The sequence below is a fragment of the Miniopterus natalensis genome, chromosome 18 (genome assembly GCF_054644295.1).
Source record: "Miniopterus natalensis isolate mMinNat1 chromosome 18, mMinNat1.hap1, whole genome shotgun sequence".
NCBI classification, from domain to species: domain Eukaryota; kingdom Metazoa; phylum Chordata; class Mammalia; order Chiroptera; family Miniopteridae; genus Miniopterus; species Miniopterus natalensis.
In genome coordinates this window covers 34,070,257-34,087,403 of record NC_142098.1, presented here as the reverse complement: position 1 = coordinate 34,087,403, position 17,147 = coordinate 34,070,257, and the positions used below count along the sequence as shown (strand labels likewise).

General features: G+C 51.8%; 2 protein-coding genes across 3 annotated transcripts; both read left to right on the top strand.

Annotated features, from left to right (window-relative positions):
* The first annotated feature begins 84 nt into the window (after window positions 1–84).
* Window positions 85–7,870, top strand: ECH1 (enoyl-CoA hydratase 1). The gene is made up of 10 exons (XM_016206486.2): window positions 85–161; window positions 595–802; window positions 952–1,040; window positions 5,607–5,731; window positions 5,816–5,864; window positions 6,064–6,128; window positions 6,740–6,810; window positions 6,901–6,972; window positions 7,248–7,398; window positions 7,569–7,870. The coding sequence occupies exons 1-10, from the start codon at window positions 110–112 to the stop codon at window positions 7,671–7,673; spliced, it is 987 nt and encodes a 328-aa protein (XP_016061972.2). The 5' UTR covers window positions 85–109; the 3' UTR covers window positions 7,674–7,870.
* A 1,434-nt stretch (window positions 7,871–9,304) lies between these two features.
* LGALS4 (galectin 4) lies at window positions 9,305–15,941 on the top strand. 2 transcript variants are annotated; one of them, XM_016206465.2, is made up of 10 exons: window positions 9,305–9,364; window positions 9,689–9,777; window positions 10,648–10,852; window positions 12,949–13,083; window positions 14,629–14,655; window positions 14,781–14,822; window positions 14,989–15,018; window positions 15,297–15,385; window positions 15,523–15,688; window positions 15,768–15,941. In XM_016206465.2, exons 1-10 carry the CDS (start codon window positions 9,320–9,322, stop codon window positions 15,912–15,914), a joined length of 975 nt encoding a protein of 324 aa, XP_016061951.2. In that variant the 5' UTR covers window positions 9,305–9,319; the 3' UTR covers window positions 15,915–15,941. The 2 variants fall into 2 exon arrangements, with proteins under 2 accessions (XP_016061951.2, XP_087682810.1); XM_087826684.1 differs by lacking the exon at window positions 14,781–14,822 and having other exon boundaries at window positions 9,320–9,364.
* Window positions 15,942–17,147: the final 1,206 nt, after the last annotated feature.

The window sequence follows — 17,147 nt, the reverse complement described above, 5'->3', positions numbered from 1 at the left end:
CAGGCGTCTCCTCGTCAGGCTTCGGCCTGATGCCCGCCCCCAACATGGCTGCCTTTGTGCCCGCCCCTTTGGCTTCCTCCTATCGGGTTACACCAGCAACTCAGTAGCAATGGCGGCGGCTATGGCGGCTTCTTGCAGACTCCGCGATCTGTTGATGTGGCGTGAGTCACCTCTTGACCTCTGGGGGTCCATTGCGCTGTCACGCTGTCTGAGAGATCATAGGACCGGGAGGCCTGTCCCAGGCCAAGCAGGGTCCGGGGCCCTTAAACTCAGGGAACGTGTGTTGCCGTCCAAGGGCTCCTCAGTTCTGTTGGCCTGTCTTACAGTCCGGTCGCTGATGGCTCACTGTCCCTAATCTGGGATCAATCCCACGATCTAGGGTCAGAAGTGGTCCTCAGACTGTGGTCGCTGATAATTGCACCCCTAATCTTAAACTCTGTATCTACCTAAACTGAGGTCTGTATCTTAAACTCTGTATCTACCTAATCTTAAACTCTGTATCTACCTAAACTGAGATGTGTGCCCTTTGCTCTTGAAGGTGCTCTGTCCCCAGTATGGGGTCATCAAAGGCTCTTCCTTCTTTTGCCTCCCCAGGATTGACAGCCCCCACGCACCTGGGTCTCAACCTTAGCCTTCGCCCAGTGAGCTCCTCTGCACAAGATGAGGCCTCCAGAGAAGCCCCCAGTGAAGCCCCACACCACAACTATCAGTCCCTTCGTGTGACAGCTGCCCAGAGACACATTCTACACGTACAGCTAAACCGTCCCGAGAAGAGGAATGCCATGAACAAGGCCTTCTGGAGGTCTGGCCTGAAGATCCTGGAGGCCTGCCTGCAGGAGGAGGCAGAGACTGAGGGATGGGGCAGGGGTGGGGTGTGGGAGACAGTTGGACATGAGGGTAGGGGATTCCCACCCCAGACACAGCCCTTCTTCACTCCTTTCTCCTCCACAGCGAGATGGTGGAGTGCTTCAACAAGATAGCACAAGATGCTGACTGCCGGGCTGTGGTGATCTCTGGTGCAGGAAAGATGTTCACTTCAGGTACCAGGTGCTTTTCATCCTCACCCCCACCAGTCTCCCCTGCTTCTGGAAATAGAGCGATGCTGCTTCTACTGCTGCTTTGTTTTTTTTTGGTTTTTTATGCAGCAAAAAAAGTAAAGGTTTATTTACATCCAGAGACAGGTTAGCTAATACTCAAAAACCTGGCTCCTGGATGGATTCCAGGGGATGGGTGATTTAATGGAAAAATTGTTAATCATGATGACTCAGGGAACTCTGTCTCTGTGGTCAGTAGACCCGAGGCTTTGTTCCTAGGATTATTTGATGCTGATCAGGACCTCACTGTCCTGAGAGCTTAATGATTAAGGAAGTTGTCCTGCAAGGAAGAAGGCAGGTGCTGGATAAGGCCAGTTTGAATCAAAAGGAAAGAAAATAGAAAAGATCATATTAAAGAAATGAAGTTTCTATGTGGTTACCATCCCCCTTTTCTTTTGATCATTCCTCAGTCTTGAGGAATATAGGGCAGCTGGGTCTGGGTTCTATTAAGAGGGAGAATTAACTCATAAGATGGAGTCATATTTGTCTGCCTATTGTGCTCTCTTATTTGGATCTTGCAATCTCACATTCCCACCTCTTCCTCAATGGTCCCTGAGCCTTAGAGGAGGCACTGTAGTGTTCAGTTTGCAAGCAGGAACCACAGCCATGGTAGATTAAGTAGTAGGCCTGGACACCTGTATTCTAAGTAATAATCAGAGCAAACCACACATTAGGCTCTGAGTCTTTAAGACTGCCGCTAGAGAAGACCTTCAGATGAAAGGTTCAGAGCTTCATTTTTGCTGGAATGAAGTCAGGCAGTGACAATCGGACAGATCCTCCTGGCCCACAGGCTGAACATCCTTGATGAACATCCTGACACCAGCTCAAGCAAGCTTTCAGTGTAGCTTACACAGTATCAGTCACTAGAACCATCTAAGCATGAGCTGTTGTGATAACTTACCTGAGATTTACATTATGTTGTCTGACTGGGGTTTACAGTTGGAAGGCTCAGAAAAAACAGTTTTAATTCTCTAATTCCAAGGCAAAGGATGGCAGAAAAAAAAAACTAGTTCAGAGGGCTGCAACCAAACACTTTTATTAGAAAAATTCAGGATCCAGTCCAGCCCACTGGTGAAAAATTAGATTAAAAAAAAATTTTTTTTTTTAATCCTCACCTGAGGATATATTTTCCATTGATTTTTTTTTTTTTTTAGAGAGAGTAGAAGGGAGGGAGAGGAAGAGAGAGAGAGAGAAACATCGATGTGAGAGAGACATATCGATTGGTTGCCTCCCACACCCGCCCTGACCAAGGCTGAGGATCGAACCAGCAACCCTTCAGTTCATGCGCCAACGCTCTAACCACTGACCCACACCAGCCAGGGTGAAAAATTAGACTTTAAAGACAATTAACAGAACTGGAATCGAATACCCACAATTGTACATTATGGTTCCTATTGAAACAGCTTTTCTCTCTAAAATCACCCTCACCTTATCAAATATAGCTAAGACTAATTTATTGTGTAAGTCTAGTTTCAGCAAATTTGGCCTGTTATTTGCATAAATGTGACAAGAATAGTAATGGATCACATAAGCTCTTTTGCATCTGCTTTGCTAGAATTTCATAAGGAATCTCCAGATTGAACTTTGGCCCCGCAGGGTTAAGAAGCCAAGCCATATAGTTGCCACCAGCATTTGCTTGCAGTACCTATCGATTTGACTGAATTGCTCAGGTTCTCAAGGTTCCTCAGAATGCCTTGACCTCGGGCTGCTGGCTGCAGGGTCCTTGTCGATAACCGCTAAGTGACTGTAACCCAGGTATCTGACACGCTGGTTCAAAGCAAGGGCTCTGGCCCCAGCAGCCAGCCCCCTCCTACTGGTGCCTCCTGCACACATCCCTTCACCTCTCTGGGTTGCAGTTTCCTCATCTGAAGAGAATGGCGCTGCTATCAGCCCCCCCCCTCAGGTTTCTGTGAGGATTCAATGAGTGCATCCGTATGAAACGTCAATACATGTAAAACTTTTCTAATGCAGCTGTTGTTATTTGTGATTATGAGTAGCGTCACTATGATTATGAATGATACCCAAAACTTTTCAAAATTCACAGAGGAATGAGATGTCCAGACTTCACTGCAGTGAGTGTTTGTTTCGTTGTGTGTGTTTTTAAATATGTTTTCATTGATTTCAGAGGGAGGAAGGGAGAAGGAGAGAGAGAAACATCTGCTGCCTCCTGCACCCCCCACCGGGCACGGAGCCCCACAACCCGGGCATGTGCCCTGACTGGGAATCGAACCATAATCTCCTGGTTCATGGGCTGATTCTCAACCACTGAGCCACACTGGCTGTTCGCAGTGAAAGGTTCTTACCATGGAGGGGGACAGCTTGCATTCTGGTCAAAGGCCCTTTACTTCAAGGGGTTGTAAAAGGCAGTGTCTGCAGGGCCATGTAAAGTAGATAAACCAGAAAAACCAGTGCAGGGAGGGGTCACAAGGTGCCAAGCTGGGCTTGCTCTGGGAGTAAGCATGGCTCCTGTGGGCTTCTCAGACATGGAGTGGAAGAAGCCCTCGGGCTGATCCAGACGGTTCTGGCCTCCACTGAAGGGAGTCTAGAAAAAAGCAACTTGTGATGCCCTAACTGCCAGGCACTGCTCAAAGTGCCTCAGGCTCTGTCCTTGAAGCCTTGCAGCCTCATCAGCTCTCAGGAGGGCTTTACCTTTGTTTTACAGAGAAGAAACTGAAGGCCCAGAGGATGAAGTGACCTGGCCAAAGTCACACAGGAGGTCCCCTCTTAAACATATTAAACTTGCGCAAATTCAGCTCTACCCTGAGCCAACACTCCTCCCATCTCATTTAAACAAGCTGTGGAGGCTTGTGGGGGGTGTGGATGTACGTAGAAAGGATTTTTCAGGTTTGTTAACTGAGTTGTTAGAGGACAGGCAGCAGGATGGACATGATTAAGCCAAGGAGGAAGAAGTGAGGGATGATTCTGTTCGGAACTGTCCCATAGCTTCATCTTACTCAGAGTAAAAGCCAAAGTCCTCCCCTTTGCTCATGAGACCCCATACAGCTGGCCCTGTCACCTTACCAACCTTGACTCTTCCTACTTTCCTCCTGGTTCATTCCACTCCAGCTACCCTGGCCTCCTCCATGGTCCTCACACGGACCAGGGCCATTCCTACCACTGGGCCTTTGCACTAGCTGTTCCTGACATTTGGAACTCTCTTATCCCAGATGTTCCTGACTCTTCTCCTCTACATCTTTACTCAGATGTCGCTTTTTCAGTGACAGGGTCCCTGACCACCCAGTATAATACTGCAGTAGTCCTCACTGTACACATACACATACATACACATTACATTCTATTTTCCTTTAGTTTTATTTTAACATTTAGCATCATCTGACAGAATGTATTTTCATTTGTGTCTGTCTCTCCCATAGAAGGGCAGCTCCATGAGGGCAAGAATTGTCTGTATTGTTCACTTATTGAGCACCTACTGTGTACTAGGCTCTCTTTAGGCACTGGGGATACAGTGGTAGACAAAGAGACAAAAAGTCCTCTGCTCCTGGAGCTCTCATCCACTGGTACTAAACGAGATAAGCACATAATTATGTGATAACAGGAGGGTAGAGCAGGAGACAGGGAGAGGGAGGAGATGGAGGGTGATGGGCTGCTTTTTAGCCAGGGTAGCCAGAGCGGGCCTTCCTGAGGAGGTGACCTTTGAGCTGTGGCCTGGACAGAGATGGAATCAGTCTTGGGATCATAGCAGGGGGAAGGGCTATTTTAGGCAGAGGGAGCAGGAGGCCCAAAGGCCCTGGGGAGGGAATGTGTTGCATAGTTGGAACACCTGATGGAGGCATGTGTGCCCAAAGGAATAGGTTGGAAATGATGTTTGTGTAGAGCTGGTAAAGTGTTGGCAGAGACCTTGCATTTTATTCTAAGTAAGTGGCATAGGAGAAGAGAGGGCCCTGAAGTGTCTGTAAGTTCCCTCTGGCTGTGTGTGGGGAGCAGGCTGTGGGGGCAGGGTGGAAGCATGGGGCCAGGGGACACAATGGTAACCAGAGTAAGGGTCATGGAGACTGGCAAGTGGAGGAAAGGTCAGATTTGGGATTGTAGTGCAGTTGGAGCCCCCAGAATTGCTCCATCTCATGCCTTCCCATCTCAGGAGACACTAGCACCATTGGCTCAATTGCTCAAGTCAAGAGCTTGACTGCAAGGCTGCCTGGCATATGGTGAAAAGCATGACCCCTGGGCCTGGGTTTGAAATCGCAGTTCCTCTACTCACAAGCCAGTGTGACCTTGAGCAAGTGACTTAAATTCCCCGTCCCTCAGTTTACCCCCTAAAATGAAGATAGTAATAGAACCCACCTCATAGGGTTGTGAGGACACAGTGAGTAGTGACTCAATAACTGTTAACTTAGATTTGTTTCACAATCCCTTGCTAAGCCCTATGTGAGCAGCTTTCTCCACTGTGGTGGTTTGAGGGTTCAAATCGGCTGGGCCTGGGTTCTCACCTCTGGCTGGGGCAATGGGTAGGACCTGAGAGGCTACGTGAGCTTCCTCACACCTCCCCTGCAGGCCTCGACCTCGTGGAGATGGCTGGAGACCTCCTTCAGCCTCAAGGAGATGATGCTGCCCGCATAAGCTGGTCCCTCCGTGGCCTCATCACCAGATACCAAGAGACCTTCAGCGTCATCGAGAAGGTGAGTCTGGGGGCCTGGGAGGGCATCCCTCCTGTCGACCTCTTGTGGGCCAGCCCTGACCCCGCCCCTCCTGTTTCCTTCCAGTGCCCGAAACCGGTGATTGCAGCCATCCACGGGGGCTGCGTTGGCGGAGGTGAGTCTGCATCCACAGCCCCCATCCCAGAGCTCATTCTGGCTGGGCGCCTATTGGCTGCTGCCCTTCCGCCTCAGCCAATGGCCTCCAGCCTGAGATCTGTTGGCTAGTTAGATTTTGTACCAACGTGCAACGCCATGATCTGGGTGAAGGGGTTGGTCCGTACCCTTGTTTAGTGCCCCTGGCCTCTGCCTCCCAGGTGTGGACCTCATCACCGCCTGTGACATCCGGTACTGTGCCCAGGATGCTTTCTTTCAGGTGAAGGTGAGTCATCCTCCCGAGCTTCTGCTTCCTTGAGTCCTGCTTAATGCTGGACATTGAGTGGCACAGCGGAGGCAGAGCAGGGACAGTGCAGGTTAAGGAGGTGGGGGTGAGGAGGGAGGGCCTGGAGTCAGCCCAGAGGGCTTCATGGGAGAGCTAACCAGAACTGACCCTTAGAAAGTAAGGCTTGACCGTGGAGGAAGTCAAGAGTGAGTCATGCACTCCAGGTTAGGTCAGGAGTGAGTAATATATGGGGACAGGGGGCAGGCTGGGGGCGCTGCATTACGGGGTCAGTGCCTGAGAGGGCCGCAGGCAGGATGCAGCCCGTGCATACAGTGAGGGAGTGAACCAAGCAGGTTAAGAAGGACGTCCCTCTGGAGAGAGACGGGGCAGGCCCGGAAGACTTGAGATGGCCGAGGAATTGGAAAGTGGGCTCTACTCTAGCCCGAAGGAATCTTTATGGGGAAAACATGGAATGGAGTATGGAGAGGAGAGGTGTTTGAGGTAGGGGTGGATGGCACCTCCGCTGTAAGTGCAGAATTTCACTGGCATTGAGGTTGCGTGGGGGCCAGTATTGGACAGAGACCAAGCACTGACGGGATTGCTCCCCCCAGGAGGTGGATGTGGGTTTGGCAGCGGATGTGGGAACGCTGCAGCGGCTGCCCAGAGTCATCGGGAACCAGAGGTGAGTGAGGAAGCCTGGGGGAGGGGACCGAAGCGCATCTCCTGGACCTGGGAGGACCGCTGTCCCCTCATACGCGCCGCCCTCCTGCAGCCTGGTCAACGAGCTGGCCTTCACCGCCCGCAAGATGATGGCTGACGAGGCGCTGGGCAGTGGGCTGGTCAGGTAGGGCTGCGCCGGTGCTGGTGAAGGGCTCGGGGGCAGCCAGGCCTGGGTGGGGCTCTTTGGGGTCCCCGTGGATCCTCACTCACGGATTCCACACGGCTTCCCCCCCTGAGTGGTCAGTTCTTTACCCTGGAGTCTCGTTCCCTGACCTGACCCGTCCATTTCACGGGAGGAGGGGGGTGTCTTCCGCTTTCTACTGTGATTGGCCACTTCTAATATGGGCGGGACGGGAGAGCACCCTGTCAGACCCGACTCCTGATGCCCTTCATGCGCAGCCGAGTGTTCCCAGACAAGGAGGCCATGCTGGACGCGGCCTTCGCCCTGGCGGCCGAGATTTCCAGCAAGAGCCCCGTGGCGGTTCAGGGCACTAAAGTCAACCTGCTCTACTCCCGGGACCATTCGGTGGCCGAGGGCCTCAACTACATGGTGAGGCTCTCCATTTGACCAATCACAGCCCTTCTTTGATTCCAGAGCAACCAATCAGGGCTCAGCGGCCTCTACAGGCCTTTTCCTCTGATTGGTGCGCTGCTGTGTCCCCGTTTTTCATTGGCCCATTGGCCCTGTCCTTTCCATTACTCTCCGCCCCCTTTATCTAGGCCGCCTGGAACATGAGCATGCTGCAGACTCAGGACATCGTGAAGTCTGTCCAGGCAGCGATGGAGAAGAAGGAACTGAACAGCGTCACCTTCTCCAAGCTCTGAGAGCCCCCACGTCCCAGGCCCGGGCAGGGGTCTGGCTTTGCCCCACCTGGTGCCTGGGTTCCACAGAGAGGGAGGGTTAGTGAAGATGGTCACCTTGCTGCCTTCTCATCCAGTCGCCCAGTTTATAACTTTAACCCTGATTTCTTCATGCCCAGGATCATACCTTCACCCCACGAACAATAAAGCAAAGTCAAGAACCCGGCGTCCTTATTGGAGATGGGAGAGGTGGGAAGGGGCTAAGATGCACCTGAGGGTCCATGGACCACAGCTGTGCTGAAGGTTGGGGAGAGAGCTTTGACCAAGTGGAATGGGAGCCACACAGGTGATGACCATGCAGAGCTGGCAGTGGTCAGGCCAGGGCCAATAGAAGGTCCAGCCGGGGTGGAACAAGCAAAAATCACATGGGCTGAAAGGCTACAGTTGGTCTCCGTGCCTGCTGCAGGCTTGAAGGTGGCGTTCACCCTGCCTGGCCCCCACTCACTGCATAGTGGGATCTGGTGCTGGAGTCTGGCTAAAGTTCAATTGCTACCCAGGTTCCAGCCAACTGCCTCATTTCTTTCATCTTTAGGTTTTCTCATCCATATACATACAATTCCACCCTCCTGGGTTTGTTTGGAATGAGTACAAGAGATCAAACATTAATTTAGTGCCTTTTATATGACAAGTCCTGTTCTGAGCACTTATTTATTTATATATATATTTTTATTTCAGAGAGAGGAAGGGAGAGGGAGAGAGAGGGAAACATCAGTGATGAGAGAGTCACTGATTGGCTGCCTCCTGCGCGCCCCTGAGTGGGGATCAGCCCACAACCCCGGGCATGGGCCCTGACCAGAATGCACTGTGACCTCCTGGTTCATAGGTTGATGCTGAACCACTGAGCCATGCCAGCTAGGCTGTTCTGAGCATTTATTAGTGATTTCTTTAAAGGACCTATGAAGTTGATACTGTTTAATATTCTCATTTTACAAATGAACAAATGGGCAAATTGAGATTAAGGCACTGACCCAAGATTACACAGCCAGGAAGTGGCAGAGATAGGATTTGAGCCCAGAACCTCTGGCTGCAGATATCAGTGATCTAAACCACTATGTACACAACAGAAAGTCATGGTTAAGTCATGTAGTAGGCACACAATCAATTTAGTTCCTTTCACAGTTCCTGGAGTGTCAAGAGCACCAAGTTCCTCCCTACTTTCACTTGTTTCCATTGCCCACCTGTTCTGGGTCACACCTGCAGCCCTGCCCTGCCCTGCCCAATCTGCCTGACCTCACCCACCCTCTGCTAACAAAGGTCCAGGCAGGGTTTTATGGCCTCTAGTAAAAATGCTGGCAAGACCAAAGTTCACTAGCACTTTCTCTTTTCAAAAGGGTATAGAAGAAGGGTCCTTGATCTGAGTCCCCCCAGGCCTCGCCCAGGTGATCTGGGTTCTGACTGGTTACCACTGAGGCTGGTGAGAGAAGGGAGACTAAGGGTACCCTAGAAGAAGATGTGAGCCTGGGATACTCAGAAGAGGGACCCCGTGAACCCTGTCCTGCCTGCCACTCCCTTATCCTCAGGTATAAAAGCCAGCCACCACTGCCATCTGTCACCATATCCCATTCTTGCAGCTCTTCTCACAGGACAAGCTACCAGCCCAGCCTCTCGAGATGGCCTTTGTCCCTGCACCTGGCTACCAGCCCACCTACAACCCGGTGAGATACTGGCCTGGGCCTTAACCCTGGCCCTGGCTTAGCTCTACCCCGACCCCCATACACCAATTTACTCTCACCCCGAACTTCGGAGGTATCCACCCGCCCCCTGGGTCTGATTTACCCAGTACTGACCCTGGGGCACCTACCCTGTCACTCAGGCTATTTGTGTCTATATTAAACTCTCAGCCCTCTTCATCATCACACTGATCCCTCACCCCTTAGTTTCCTCTCCTTTGCTTAAGGGAGTGGGGGACTTCTCAATGAGGGGGAAAGGCTGCAATAGGCAGATGGCCTTTGAGGCCCCTCACTGAGCCCCTTCTACAGACTCTGCCCTACAACAAGCCCATCCCTGGAGGTCTCAGTGTGGGAATGTCCATTTACATCCAAGGAGTGGCTAGTGATCACATGAAAAGGTAAGAGCCTCCCCCAGGCCAGGCTAGGCTGAGAAGGGGCCTATAAACTGGGGGCTTCCGGTCTTCTCTTCCTTCCTCCACCCTGGTTGGGAAGGGACTCTAGGCCACCATACCTGATGGCCAAAGACCAGCCCCGATCTGGGGAGTCCAGGGCTTGTGGATCAGATCAGGAGAAGAGCCCTGGGGCTGGGAGAGGTCAGGGAGGCTCACCATGAGAGGGAAGGGAGATGGGGAGTGGATGTGGGGGAGAGGGGGTATGGCACTGTCCCTTTAAATAGGGTGGCCAGGAAAGGCTTCCCTGGGAAGGGAACAACTCAGCAAAGACCTGATGGAGGTGAGGGAGGGAGCCTGGGGTATATCTGAGGGAAGGGCACTCCAGGCAGAAAGAGCAGCCAGTACAAAGGCCCTGAGACACGTGTGCACTTGTCTGGATGGAATAACTATGGGGATGCTGGTGTGAGGGGAGGCAATCTGACTTGGGTGTTCACAGGGTCCCTCTAGGTGCATGTGGGGAATGGCCTACAGGGCAGGGAGGGAGCAAGAGGCCTGAATTGATAGATGCTGGGTTCCTGGGACATTGCCTGGCCCAAGGTGACTGAAGCTGAACACAGGAGTCCCAGAGGCAGGCCTATTGAAGGGGGGCTGGGAAGGAGTCCAGTAAGGAAAGGGAGCAAAAAAATAAAGGAGAGGAAAGTGAATGAGTGAAGGGGGAGGTGGGAACCTGCCTCCTAGGCCCTCCTGTCTGGTCAACAGAGCCAGGGTTGCCCCAGCAGGAACCCTGGAACAAGGTGGGACAGAGAGGGCTTCCCAGAGGAGGGCCTCCCGGGCTGGCAGGTGGGGCCAGGGGCACAACTCTTCATGTCCCCCCAGGTTCTCCGTGAACTTCGTGGTGGGACAGGGCCTGGGGTCAGACATCGCCTTCCACTTCAATCCCCGCTTTGATGGCTGGGACAAGGTAGTCTTCAACTCGCAGCAGGGTGGCCAGTGGGGCAACGAGGAGAAGAAGAGGAGCATGCCCTTCCGCAAGGGCTCACCCTTCGAGCTGGTGTTCATGGTCCTGCCGGAGCACTACAAGGTCAGAGTTCCGGGCTGCCTCCCCTCCCCACTTCCTCTTTCCCTTCTCCTCCCCTCCCCCTTCCTCTTTCCTTCCCCTCCCCCTCCCCTTCCTCCCACCCACTCCCATTTCCCCCCCTTCCCTCCCTCCCTTCTTTCCATGGGTCTCTCTTCCTTTCCCTGCCCCCCCTCCCCCACTTGCTACCTCTCTTTTTCCTTGCCCTTCTTTCCCGCTTATTGTTTCTCTCATCTCTTTTTCTCATGCCCATTCCTCCACCGGGGAGAGGCCTCTGATATGTTTAATGTATATCATCTGTTCCTTGTGTTCTTGCGAAATCTGTGTGTTTGCTGTTTCTCTGGAGAGCTGTCAACATGCAAGGACGCGGGAGCACAGTGCAGCGCATCTCCTTGGCCAGCCCCAGTCCCGGCAGACTCTGCTCTCTCCCTTACCTCACACGTCCCCTCCCAAGTTATTACAGAACGAACCCCAGATAGCACACACCTGCACTCATAAGTATTTCAGTTTTTATGAACACAGTCCTGATGCCATGATCACACCTAAAAAATTGACAGTCCTTTGCTTAGTGTCACATGTCCATAAACGCCTTGTTTGTTTTCTATAGTTTGTTTGAATCAGGGCCCAAATGAGACCCACTCACTGTGACTGGTTGCTATCGTGTATTTTTATGTGTTAGTGAGGTGTGTGACCCAGGTACAGAAAAGTATATGCCTTGTGTACACAGCTCACGTGATAAGAGAACGCACCCTCATAACCAGCACCTAAGTCCAAATCCAGCCCCAGAAGCCGCCTCATGTCCCTGCCAGTCCCCTCGCCCCCAGGGGTAGCCTTTATCCTGTCTGCTCTCAGCCTGGATCTATTTCTGCTTCTTTGGTTTTTTAAGTATGTGTGGCCTCTGTGCTGTGCTGTCCCCTCTGCTTCTGTTCCCACTTATCACCTGTGTGTCAGAGCCCCTGTGTTGCTGTCACACCTGGTCTGCACCTTCCCATGCTTGTGCAGGACTCTTGGCCTACCCACTCTGAGTTCACTCCATCCCCGCGTCCGGCTCCCCATAAACGACACTGAGCAGACACCCTGTGCACATGCGTCCTGCATGCCCCGTGTCAGGAGACTCGTGGAGGGGAACCGCAGGGCTGGGCACCCACCTGAACTTTATCTGCCCTAATATGGGCACCAGATTTCTAACCTCACCTCTGAAGGTTAGCAGCATGGTTTGAGTTTGGGCAGACAAGGATTGAGTCTGAGCTTTGCCAGTGTGTGACATCAAGCTGGTCACTATCCCCTGGAGCCTCTGCTTTCTTTTTTATTTAAAAAATATATATTTTTATTGCCCTGCTGGGTGTGGCTCAGCAGTTGACCATCGACCTAGGATCCAGGAAATCGGGGTTCGATTCCCAGTCAGGGCACATGCCCTGGTTGCAGGCTAGGCAGCCGATCAAGGACTCTCTCATCATTGATGTTTCTCTCTCTCTCTCTCTCCCCCTCCTTTCCTCTCTCTGGAATCAATAAAGATACGTTTAAAAAACATTTATTGATTTCAGAGAGAGGAAGGGAGAGGGAGAGAGATAGAAACATCAATACTGTAATGAGTCATTGATCAGCTGCCTCCTGCACGCCCCCTGCTGGGGATCAGCCTGCAACCCCGGGCATGTGCCCTGACCGGGAATTGAACTGTGCCCTCCTGGATCCACCAATCTGTGAGCTCACTTTTGACCCCGGCTTGACCTCTGAATTGTGGACTCCAAGGTTCCTGACTCTGAGGTTAACCCAGCTCAGCTCCAAGACTTTTTTTTTATCCTCAGCTGAGGATATTTTTTCCATTGCTTTTTCAGAGAGAGTAGAAGGGGGAGAGAGAGAGGAAGATCGATGTGAGAGAGACACATCGATTGGTTACCTCCCACTCGCCCCCTGACCAGGGCCAGGGATCGAGACTACAACCAAGGCTGGAATCAAAGCCAGGACACTTCAGTCCACGCAGCCAAACCAGCTAGGGCCAGCCCCAAGACTTTTGCCCCCAAGTTAAAAAGACCCCTGTCCCTGCTTCCTGTCTCTACCTTCCCCGTCATGGGTGTTGACTCTGACCTTACCCTGCCCTCTAGGTGGTGGTAAATGGAGATCCATTCTATGAGTTTGGGCACCGGATCCCTGTACAGATGGTCACTCACCTGCAAGTGGATGGGGACCTGGAGCTTCAGTCAATCAATTTCATTGGAGGCCGGCAGGCCCCAAGCCAGGTGTGTAGGGTCTCCTTCTCTTATTTGCTTCCTTTTTTTTTTTTTTAATTTACTGATTTTAGAGAGAAGAAGGGAGAGAGAGAGAAAGAGAGAGAGATTTGCCATTCCATTTATTTATGCATTCATTGGTTGATTCTTGTATGAGCCCTGAGCAGGGATTGAACCCAAACCTTGTCGTATCAGGATGACGCTCTAACCGACTGAGCTACTCAGGCTTGGGCTGCTTCTTTCTTTAATTAATTCATTCCCACATTCCTTGATGTCCTGGCGCCCTTTGCTGGGTGACACCATGGACCCAGAGGACCAAGACAGTCTACTATGTCACCAGTTGGTGTTGGTCACAGTGGTCAGGGCCGGGATGGGGGACTTACAGGAGTGTTGGGGAGTCTTAAGGAAGGGCTTCCTGGAGGAGGAGGTATGTAAGTTGAGCCAGGAAGTGAAGATAAGGAGGAACAGAAACCTCAGGAACAGCAAACAAGTTAGTGAGGATTTGCCTAACAGCACTGGTCACCCAGAAACTCAGTGAAAATCACCACGAGCCACCACACACCTACAAGAGCCACCCCGACAAAGGCACATGGTACCGATTGTTGGTGGGGCTGTGGACTGGCTCACACTCCCATTCCTGTGAAAGCTGACCAGACACGTACCCGACGACCTAGAAACGCCACTCGCGGGTCGGCAGTGAACAAATGGCCACCAGAACACGCGCTCGAACGCGCCCGGGGAAGCCCGGGCTCCAGACTCCTGACGTGCCCTTCAGCTGAGGGCCCCACAGCCCAGCCTATAAGCGCTCCCAGCCCCTCCAAGGGAAAGTGCTCTGCTGATCATCAGCGCCATTTTACAGATGTGGGAACTGAGGCACAGAGAGCTTAGGAAAACTAACAATAAGGCCTTCAGAGAAGGGCCTTCAGAACAACCCGCTTAAAATGGAAGCCGGGCAGAGAGGAGACCGTTAGAAAGAAGAGGAAACAGAGAGAGTGAATGAAAGGAAACCAGGGAAGGGAAAGGTGTTTTGGGCAGAAGGAACCACCTGAGAGAAGGTGTGGATGAGAGACAGCAAGAGAGAGAGAAACAGAGGCACACTGAGACTGAGAGAGCCTGAGACACAGAACTTGGCTGGTTCCAGGGGCGCCTTGTTGCCCGGTGGTGGGCACGTGGAGTGAGGGGTGGGAAGGGCGGTGGTCGAGGATGAGGCGAGCAGGGGTAGTGTGTGGGCCTGGGAGGCATGTGCACTTTACTGTGCAGCTTCTGGATTGCTGGGGCCAGAGAGGGGCAGGGGAGGGACAGCAGGAAGCCAGGGTAGGAGAGGGTTCAAGAATAGAATTGACCAGGTTTTTCCAAAGGGGTGGAGTGAGATCCACTGTGCACTGGAGATCCCTAAACACAGCCAGTCCCTTTCCATTAATGAGCCATCTGTGTGTCACCCTTTGACACCAGAGTTCCCTTGGATGGTGGTGGTAGGCTAGCCCAGGGCAGGCATCCTTAACACCTTCCAGGCCCTAGTTGGAGTCCCTTTTGTCACCTCCTCTCTTGTGCCCACAGAACCCCATGGTTATCCCAGCGTACCCAGTAAGTACCTGCTGGTGGGTGACAAATTTCCCCTTGAGGTGGGGGCTTGGTGGCTGAGTAGGTACTAGGGCAGCGGAAGGACCCCGGTCCTTTTCACCATTCCTGCCTTTTTTCTGTCCATGTAGGGTCCCGGACAGAGCTGCTGTCCCCCGCCAAGCAACCTGCCTGTGAGTGAGAGGGCTGTGTGGCCATCTGGGGGGTGGGGCGAGGACTGGGAGGGTCCTAGTTCTTGGATTCCCAGGAGCACTAATCCAGCCCCTGGAGATGCCGTAGGTGTGTCTTCAATATATGTTGAATATTCTAGAATAATATTTCTTCTTCTTCACTTCACAGACCATGGAGGGACCCCCAACCTTCAACCCGGTAAGGAGCCCTGCAGTTTAGGGCTCTGTGGTGGGCGATTGTGGGGAAGCAGGAACTGAGGGGGGTTAAGGACACTGATCCACGGGGACCCCAAGAGGGCAGGAAATAGAGTGGGAAGAAGGTGTTGGGGATGGGAAGTGGGAAGGAGGAGGAGTTGGTGGTCAGGGTGGGGCAGGGGACAGGGGTTGGGGATAGCAGGGGCCCCTCTCTGAAAATTGGTCCTTGCATCTGGTTTCTGGTGACCTGAGATGATGGGACACCATGTTCTCTTTTCACAGCCTGTGCCATTTACAGGAAGACTGCAAGGGGGGCTGACAGCCCGAAAAACCATCATAGTCAAGGGCTATGTGCCCCCCACTGGCAAGAGGTAGAGAACTGAGGCTGCAGTGGGAATCCTCGGCTTCCCTCTTCCCTTCGACCCAGGAGTCCGGTCTCCAGCCCCCTCCTCCTTTGGGGACCAGGTGCTGGCCCCCTTCTGACTCTCACCTCCCTCTCTGTCCCCAGGTTTGCCATCAACTTCAAGGTGGGCTCTTCAGGGGATGTGGCTCTCCACATTAACCCCCGCATCACCGAGGACACTGTGGTTCGGAACAGCTATCTGAACGGCTCGTGGGGATCTGAGGAGAGGAAGCTCTCTTATAACCCGTTTGGTTGTGGCCAGTTCTTTGATGTGAGTCTGGCTCTCTGTCCCCCTTCCCTCCACTGCCTCTGTCCTGGCCATGGCCTCATGCCCGCCCCTCTCCCTGCAGCTGTCCATTCGCTGTGGTATTGACCGCTTCAAAGTTTACGCCAATGGCCAGCACCTCTTCGACTTCTCCCATCGCCTCTCAGCCTTCCAGAGGGTGGACACTGTGGAGATCGAGGGTGATGTCACCTTGTCTTACGTCCAGATCTGATCTATTCCTGGGACCTTAACCCCTGGGAACACACAGAGAAAGACCCCATAAGACTCCCTTTTAAGCCTCTAATAAACTGTCCGAGGGTGTCTAATGAGTGAATGTGACTCCGTTCACCCCCTGCCCCCTGCACGGTTCCTTCATTCCTTGGTTCAGTCGTGCACTGTCCATTCAGGCTCCAATCATCCGTCCATCCACCCACCCATCCTAGTAAATCTAGGTACCCCGCCCCTACCCAAACGCTGCTCTTAGGGCCTTATGTGTATCAGCCCATTCACTCCTCACAGCAGCTATGATCTAAAATCAAGAAGGAACACCACTAGCCCTGGTCGGGTGGCTCAGTTGGTTGGGCCATTGTCCCCTACACCAGAAAGATTGCAGGTTTGATCGCTGGTCAGGGCGAGTAAGGGAGGCAACCAATCAATGTTTCCCTCTCACATCAGTGTTTCTCTCTCTCTCCCTTCCTCTCTCTCAAATCAATAAAAACAACAACAAATCCTTAGGTGAAGATTAAAAAAAAAAAAGAATGACCACTACTAATGTTCATATGGAATAAAGTAATTAATAAATAATAATACAAGAATAAACTGTTTTTTGTACTCACAACTGTAAACCTACTTTTGCCCCACCTTGTATATATTTCAATTTCCCCCCAAAGGTATAGTGTATATAAACTATTATAGAAAAAAAAAAGCTAGAAGGAAACATGCACGTATTAAGAGTGACTATTACCTGGATTGTGAAATTGGGGCTGACTTTAATTTTGTTACTCAACATTCTGGAATATACACACATGCATTTTATAATCAGAACAGAGATTATAAAAAGGGTAAGAGCGCTAGGCTGACGTGGGCCCCAGGACACTGACTGAGGCATGGTTTGTTGTAGTAGATGCTGTGACACCATCGCATTCGGCTGCTCCTCCTTGGGATGGACCACTGGGCAGCCAGCAAAGGGAGTGACATCGGACACAGATATATTTGCTAAGTGACAAAAACGAGGTCAGTGGGTGGAGAATGCTACTGTTTATGCAATGAGGGCAGAGAAACTGCATATGGGTGTGTTTACAGAAGAGTTTTTGAAAGATACCCAAGAAATGAGGACATAGGTAACAGATGTTTACTCTCATAAAGGAGGACTTTCTCTTGCATATATATATGCATATATAAAATATATATTTTTAAAATTTATTTTGAAATGAAGAAAGTTGTAATTGCAGTACAAACATTTTTT